The 8,554-nt window shown below is 44.4% G+C and overlaps 1 protein-coding gene across 2 annotated transcripts in view; it reads left to right on the forward strand.

Moving 5' to 3' along the window:
- Positions 1-3,072, forward strand: part of STEAP3 (STEAP family member 3, metalloreductase) — a 37,018-nt gene extending 33,946 nt beyond the window's left edge. For both annotated transcript variants that reach the window (XM_011941611.1, XM_011941612.1), the window contains exon 5: positions 474-3,072. In XM_011941611.1, the coding sequence (XP_011797001.1) occupies positions 474-755 (282 nt within the window). In that variant the 3' untranslated portion in view covers positions 756-3,072. The remainder of the gene's footprint in view (positions 1-473) is intronic.
- The last annotated feature ends 5,482 nt before the right edge of the window (positions 3,073-8,554 follow it).

The raw sequence follows: 8,554 nt of genomic DNA on the forward strand, positions 1-8,554 counted from the left end.
GTTGCCCAGGCTGGTCTCGAACCCCTGGGCTCAAGCAGTCCGCCCACCTAGGCCTTCCAAAGTGTTGGGATTACAGGCGAGAGCCACCGCAGCAGGCTTTAAATGTTTTTTAAACTTCTTTGAACTTAATTCCATCTGAAATCATCCAGCAGCCTCCAGAGATACAAATAACCAAGTTAAGGAAAAAACATGGTTATATGGTTATTGTAAGGAATCCACATGACTTTGCCAGTCCTTAGACACCTTCAGCATAGAAGCATTCTTCCCGTTTTCCTGTTGTGGAAGCTGAGGCACAGAGAGTTGAGAATTATCATAACATCCCACTAAGAGTGATAGAACTCCGGTTGAACCCAGAGCCACAAGTGCTAAGGCCACCCTCCTTCCCCTTCGCCAGGCCAACAGATGAGTCGTTGGCAGCATTGCTGCATCTGTCATCCCCTTGCCCTCACTCCAGCCTTTTTTTCGCTCCACAGTCCTCGCTGGGCTTTGTGGCCCTGGTGCTGAGCACACTGCACACGCTCACCTACGGCTGGACCCGCGCCTTCGAGGAGAGCCGCTACAAGTTCTACCTGCCTCCCACCTTCACGCTCACGCTGCTGGTGCCGTGCGTCGTCATCCTGGCGAAAGCCCTGTTTCTCCTGCCCTGCATCAGCCGCAGACTCACCAGGATCCGGAGGGGCTGGGAGAGGGACAGCGCCATCAAGTTCAAGCTGCCCACGGACCACGCCCTGGCCGAGAAGACGAGCCACGTATAAGGTGCCTGCCCTGGGCTCTGGACACCAGGCACACAAGGGACGGTGCCCTGGGCCTGTTAGGTTTTCTTTCCTTGGTGGTGCAGAGCGGTATAACTGTGTGCAAATAGGAGGTTTGAGGTCCAAATTCCTGGGACTCGAATGTATGCAATGCTATTCAGAATGATATACACACATATGTGTGATATGTATTTACATATATTCCACATATATAACAGGATTTGCAATTATACATAGCTAGCTAAAAAGTTGGGTCTCTGAGATTTCAACTCGTAGATTTAAAAGCAAGTGCCGTATGTTAAGAGAAGAGCAGATCATGCCATTGTGACATTTGCAGAGATATACACACTTTTTGTACAGAAGAGGCTTGTGCTGTGGTGGGTTCGATTTATCCCTGCCCATCCCACCCCCACAACTCCCCTTTTGCTACTTCCCCAAGGCTCTTGCAGAGCTGGAGCTCTGAGGAGGAGGGAAAGCAACAGCTCTGCCCAGGGTCACCCCGATGCCTGTGAGCAGGGGCCGCATCTCTTCCCTCCACCTGGGGCAGCAACAGGAGGACTGAGGAGGAGCAAAATCAGGCAGTCGGCCTGCAGTCTGTGCCTGGTCCTTTGTGGGGTGGTGGGGGGATTGGGCTGAAGCTGCTGTACCTCATCCTTGCTGAGTGGGGGAGACATTTTCCCTAAAAGTCAGAAGTCACCATGGAGCCTGCAAATGCATCCTCCTGTGAGAGTGAAGTCACCTCCCTGCCAGAGCCATTAGTGAACCTGGCATGAGAACAAAGCGTAATTTCCTTCCCTCCTTTAAGCTGGTGATGAGCATCCTTTAAACCACTGTGCCTTCCCACCCTTTCCATCTGTAGTTTGAACATCTCCCAGGAAGGCCTAGAGTAGACCCTTTAGAAATCAGCCCAAGGGGGAGAGCGAGAGAACACACTAGGGAGTAAAGCTCCCCGGGCGCCAGAGTTGAGCCCTTTCAGGGACCCTGCCTGGGCTGAAGGATTGTCTTCATTAAGTAGGTCCTGGGGAAACATACTGGGGACTCCAGATGTCCTCTGGCAGAGGACCCAGAAAACCACACTGGCTCCAACTTCCTCCTCGTGGAGCATTACACTTCAAAACAGTGGGGAGCAACTTTTCCACCAAAGCTGCGAACCTGAAATGCTGCTGCCCCAAAGCACAAGAGGAGAGAGCACTGCCGGGGCCACAGGACGTCTGTCGTCCAGTCACACGCCATCCTCGCTGCTTCCTTCTGACTCTAGCTTACTTCCCCTGTGGAGAAACAGGTGTTCTTGGCTGAGCCCCCAACCCCCTGCAGAACCAGGGTGATCTGCCACCAAAAAAAGCATCTTTGAAGACAAAGGGGGTGAGGTCTTGATGAGTCTCCTGGGCCCGAAGGCATCTTCTGATAGAAGGAAGCCAGTAGGGCCGGTGAAGGCTGCCCAGAGAGAGTGTCACAGATGAGGCTGCCCCTGCCCCCCAGGGAGGCTTCATGAGCTCATGTCTATGGAGCACATGAGGGTTCTTCAGTGAAAAGCAGGAGAAAAGCCCACCGCAAGGATAGCTCATTAGGCACATGACCGATGCAGGGAAGGCCATGCCGGGCAAGCTCTTCCTGCTGGTGTTTTCCATCTGCCGTGCCAAGGCTGAGCGGCAGAAACTTGTCTCATAAACTGGCACTGATGGAGCATCAGCTGTGGCCCACAGAGAGCCTCGCTGAGAAGGGGGCAGGTAAAGCAGAGATTTTAGCATTGCCTTGGCATAACGAGGGCCCATCGATTCCCTACTAATGTGAGGCAGAGAGAGCATGGGTAATGGAGACTCACAATGATCCCCAACCCTGGTGGGTATGGGCTGCCTGCTCTGGGCCAGGGAATGGCTCCTTATACCAAAGATGCTGGCACAGAGCAGAGCCCAGTGCACGTCCTCCCCTTCCCACCCACCTCTGGCTGAAGGTGCTCATCAAGAGGGAAGCGATCCTAAGGTGGGTGGCAGGAGGGAACAGGTGCCACCTGCTGGACAATCAGCACATGAAAGGCAGGCGGGCTGTGTACTGGGCCCTGACCATGCGTCCACTGCTGTCCTCCCTACCTCACCAGGCTACTGGCAGCAGCAGCCCCTGAGAGTATATCACTCCCTACAGCCTGGTAAATTCCATGTGCCTCTGGGTACAAAAGTGCCTCCACAACATGCTCTGGAAATCCCAAATGCCACAGTCTGAGGTTGATTATCTAAAATCTATGCCTTCAAAAGAGTCTGTGTAATTTTTTTTTAACCTGGTAGATGGTCTAAAAAGCAGTGCAAATAAACACCTAACCTTCTGCGAGCTTCAGGCTTTTATTTCTGCCATGTAGATCACATATCCATTCATCCACTGACTCCAGAGGTCTTCAGCTTGGAGCCTGCTCTCAGGCAGGTAGTATGCAAGGACTTGGGACTTCCAAGGTGAACACAGTGCTCTGTGCTAGAGCTGGCCAATGAGGAAGGGCAGATGTGCAGACCTAAGGGACTAAGGGACATGCCAGGGAGGAAACGGGCAAGATCCAGGTGACAAGAGTGTCGGGTGGGGGCGTTGGGATGTGAAAGGAAGGCTTCCTGGAGTGGTCTGAAGTCTGAGGCCTTGAGTGCAGGTAAAAGCAGCAGAGCTTCTAGAATTATAATGTGCCTGGGAGTCACCTAGGAATGTGGTTCAAATGCACGTTCTGATTCACGGTCTGGGATGAGGTCTGAGACTGTGCATTTCTAATAAGCTCCTGGGTGACCCGGATGGTGATGATCCTCGGACACTCCGAGCAACAAGGGCTTAGATGGCATTCTTTGCCTCTGCTGTGCTGTAGTCTATGGCACAGTAATCAGTGCACACACATCTCTGTCCCCTCAACCCTCCCCAGGAGCCTGCATTCCCCTGGCAGCCCTGGCAAGGTACACGTCTGCACACTGCTATGACCCCGTGTTCTCTCAAAGGCAAAGGGAGAAACACTCCATCCAGGAGCCACAGCCTCGTACTTTGTGCTTCGCAGGGGCTGTGGCACATTGGCCCTGGGTCCATCGGGAAAACAAGAGGAGCTCTCTTCAGAGACCACCCACCTATCATGCAGCCGAGCCTTCCTGCTGAAGCAACCAGACTGCCTTATGGTACAGGGTGAGGAGACAAGAAACCCAGTGCAGAAAGTGGTCTAGTGGCTAAAAACCACTGATTGGGAACAATAACCAAAAGATGGCCCTGCCATTTTGAGTTCATGATAAGGATTTTCCAAAGAAAGAACCACGGCCAGGAAATACATTCAGGACAAACAATTTTCAAGGTGAAAAGCATCCTGTGCTTGGAGGTTTACTTTTCTCCTCTGTGTCCTCCCATGCATAAAGCTGGGAGAGTTAACTTTACAAAGAAGTAATCAAATAGTTGAAAAAATACACACTAATAAGGTAGCCCATGTAAGAACTAAGGAGCCACCAAAATCACTCATATCAGTTCAGGAGAGCAAGTTATCATTCAGCTGTTTGACACACTGAATCTTTCCCGAAAGCAATGAAGCTGGCTCTTGGAGTGCAGAAGCTTTCTTGTGCTGGGCCACTTCCCTGGTCTCAACCAAGAGACAGCTGGCTCCACTACAGCAGAAATTCTCAGTCCCATCAACGATCACTGACTTCCTCTAAGAAATACTTTGAAAATCTCTTTACTAATTTCTGAAATTAAATTCAGAAATAATATAACCTACCTAGGCATATAATTTTTAAAATCAATGTAAGGTCTAAATTGAAACACAAAGTAGAAGTAATTTATACTAAAACATACGTATGTAACAGTAATAATGAATAATTATTATATTACTAGTCTTACAATAAATAAATTGCTTTTTAAATGCAGTGATACTCAACTAAACATTATTGACTTTCTTGTAGCTGATATTTTAAGATAAAGACTAAAGGGGTGTGTGTGTGTGTGTTTGTGTGTGTGTGTGTATTGTGTCCACTGTGAGTGTTTGAAATTGTGTTGAATGCTACGAAGAAATCACATAGGGTGAAAACCAATAAATGTCAACTAGATTTGGAAACATGGAAACCTAATGGTGAGAATTTCAGTGGGACATTGAGGGTAAAATCCCAATTGAGTATGAATAAGAAGGAAATGGAGACAGTAATTCTGGACAGCTCTTCTGAGATTTGGCTGTAAAGCAGGGGAAAGAGAAAGGATTGGTAACAGGAGGGGTATAGGGGGTTGAAGGAGGACTGGTTATTGTTTTCCATGGTTCTGACCTGAACATGTTTTAAATGCTTCTGGGGAATAAACAAGGTGAAAAAGGAATGATGGAAGATGAGAGAGAGAATGATAGAGAATCACAAAGTCCTGGAGGACACTGGGAAGAGACGGAGTGCAGAGTACAGGTGGCTTTGGAGGAGGAGGAGCTTGTCCTTTGCCACTACGAGAAAAGGGGAAAAGAAGTGGCTGAGTATTAAGGGGAGGGGCTAGTTGTGATGACACAGCCTGTGACAGTTCCCTTCTGATGTTGTCTGTTCTTTTTAAAAAAACAGTCAATCCCTTCTGCTGAGAACAACAGGGGAGGAAGAAGGTTTAGCTCTGAAGGTTGAAGATGGACAAAACCGTTGAAAATAACTGTTGGAGAAAATGTAAAGGGAGCGGACTAGAAAAACTGATAGGGTTTAAAAAACAAAAACAAAAGTTGATTATAACCATTTTTTATCCAGAGTGAAATATACCAAATTGTGTTTCCTGGGAAGTGTGCAAAGTAGATTTTTGTTTAGTTAAATTCTGTTTTCCCTCACCAGTTTCTTTAATAATTCTAGGTAGTTTGTCTTAGTTGAGTGTCATCTCTAATAGTTACTCAAAAATGCCTTGGCTTCATTTTTGTTTTCTCTGTTCAGAAATGAACAGTCACAAATGGAACTTTGATGCACTAGGCAACCAAAAACCTCCACTGCCAATCCTCCCGTAAAGTGAATAATCAACGCTCTTGCTTACTGAGTGTTGATTTCATTTATTGGACCAGAAACCTAGCTTATTTGTATAATTCTCATATATGAAGAGTCTATTCTTAAAAATCTAATTTTAGCCAACATTTAAAGGTTCCGCAACTAGAGAATTCATTCAGACTTTTAACTCCCTGAAGGGTCTTTCTGCTTAAAACACAATTAGTTCCTAAACAAACGACATACTTTTTAAGGCAATACTGAATTTGCAGGAAGTAGGGGAGATCACCAGGACAGAAAATAAATGGGAACACACACAAAAATCAAAAACAAACAAACAAACAAAAAATAGCTCTCCTTGGCTCCTGGCAGAAGCAAATGCAAGTCCTTTCTGAAGAAAAGTAACCTCAGTTCAGATCAACCACATAAGAAGCTTAATATTTACATTAATAAACCATAGGTGAGAATCAGTGGAAACAAAACCTGAAGGATTTAGAAGAACAGAATTGTCAAATATAGGATAATGATATGTTAAATATCTAAAGAATTAAAAAATAGAGTTGCAAAAAATAAGCAAGCAATAATATACTATAAAGGCACAGGCATGGTGAAAAATGGAATTTTCAGAAATAAAAAATGATCAGAAACAAACAATTTGATGAGTTTAACAGCAGATTGGAGAAAATTATTGAATTTTAAAAGCTAAAACACTTACCCAGAATGCAAAAGAGAGACAAATGGATGGAAAATATAAAAGAATCATTAACAGAGATAAAGGTTAAAATGAACAACTCTAACATACAAATAATTGGAGTTCCAAAGGAAAGAATGATGAAGAGGCAAATTTTAAAGAGATAAAGACCAAGGATTTTCTAAAACTAGTGAAATACTGGAATCCAAAAACGCTGAAAGTGCAATGTATACCACCAGGCAGGAAAGCAAATGTAAAAGTAAAGCTACAGTCAGCCACACTAAGCAGCTCTTAAAAGCAATCAGAGAAAAATTATAGATGACCTACAATTGTGGAATTATAATAGACTTCTTAACAATATCAGTGGAGATTAGAAAATAGTAGTCTAATATATTTAAAGTCCAGGGGGAAATGATTGCCAACTTAGAATTTTAAATCAAGCAAAACTGATTTTCAAGATTGAGTGCAAAATAAGAAAGTTTCAGATTACAGAAATTGAGAGCTTACCAACAGTTCTTTTCTGACGAACTTCTAAAAATATACTTCAGATAGAAAGAAAATTATCCCAGAGGGGAATCTGAAAACGAGAAAAAACAGTGAGCGAATAAGTGGTGACCCTCAAGGTAAATCTAAGCAAACCTTTTCTCTATAAAAGAATCATATCTATTTATGTGTTTTTTTAAAAGGACATACTAGGCCAGGCACAAAGGCTCATGCCTGTAATCCCAACACTTTGGGAGGCCAAGGGAGGCAGATCACCTGAAGTCAGGAGTTTGAGACCAGCCTGACCAACATGGAGAAACCCGATCTCTACTAAAAATACAAAATTAGCTGGGCGTGGTGGCGCACGCCTGTAATCCCAGCTATTCAGGAGGCTGAGGCAGGAGAATTGCTTCAACCTGGGAGGCAGAGGTTGTGGTGAGCTGAGATTGTGCCATTTCACTCCAGCCTGGGAAACGAGCAAAACTCCATCTGAACAACAACAACAAAATGGACATGCTAACTGGCTAAAAACGATGATATGTAAATAAGGGATTGAGTTAAAATGTTCTGAGGCTCATATTTGTTTAGAGGTTGGGACTGGGAAAGTTATGGGCTAATTTAGATCTTGTCAAGTACATCGGAAACATGTCAAGGGTAACCACTAAAAAGCTAAAAGTATAACGCCAAAATCCTTAAGAAGGGAAAAAATTTTCATTGGATTTTTCAAAAAACAAGAAACAAGAAAAAGAGCATAAAGCAAGACACAGAAAACAAAAAGTAGATATGAGAAAAAATCCACATATATTCATAATTGTGAAACACAATACCATGCACTGGTATCAATCCTTATGAGGGATACACCATACGCTGGTTACCAGGGGAGGACTCTAAACACCTTGACAATTTTTGTAAAGATTCCTATATCTGGTGGGTGCCCAGGTCTGGCAGGAGTCTTTACACAAACCCAGCTTCTAAAGGTTTTACACAAACACAGCTGCCAGAGTCTCAGTCTGGTATGACAAAACACCTGCACAAGTCAGGCAAAGCCAACTTATTACTCATAGATCAGTAGCAAAGATAGACAGAAGCGTAGAATCCATGGTGAGCTGGTCCCCTAGAACTCAAGCAAGCTGCCCAGGGCAGACAGAATCTCACCTGCATATGCCCGACTTTACACTACTGCTGAGGGACCCTGAAAGCAGTCCACTCTCGGTTTTATACCCTACAGGTACTTAAATCACTGAGCTTAAGCACTGCAGAGCATCTTGTTCTGAGAAGAACAAAGACAAAGCCCAGGCTGTTCTAGATGGTTCTTCCCTCTCTCAGGATGTTATATTCTTGTACATTCTGCCCAAGAATTGTAAGAAGGGGCAGAGAGAGCTGAATTAGCCAAGGTCATTCAAGGACTTGTCCTCCTGCAATAATCACAATAAATACAAATGGATTAAACACTTCAGTTGAAAGACAGAGATGGTCAGAATGGATTTTAGTTATATTTGTAAGTGACATACCTAAAGACTCAAGGTAAAGATATGGAAAAAAGTATGTCAGGCAAAAACAAACTAAATTAAAGCTGGAGTGGCTAGATTATTATCATATAAAGCATACTTTATGAGAAAAGACATTATTAGGAATAGAGAGAATTACTACATAATAATAAAATAAAGATTTACATATTTTAGAATAATGTTCTTTAATAATAT

Source organism: Colobus angolensis, unplaced genomic scaffold, assembly GCF_000951035.1.
Source record: "Colobus angolensis palliatus isolate OR3802 unplaced genomic scaffold, Cang.pa_1.0 Scaffold20, whole genome shotgun sequence".
NCBI lineage: Eukaryota > Metazoa > Chordata > Mammalia > Primates > Cercopithecidae > Colobus > Colobus angolensis.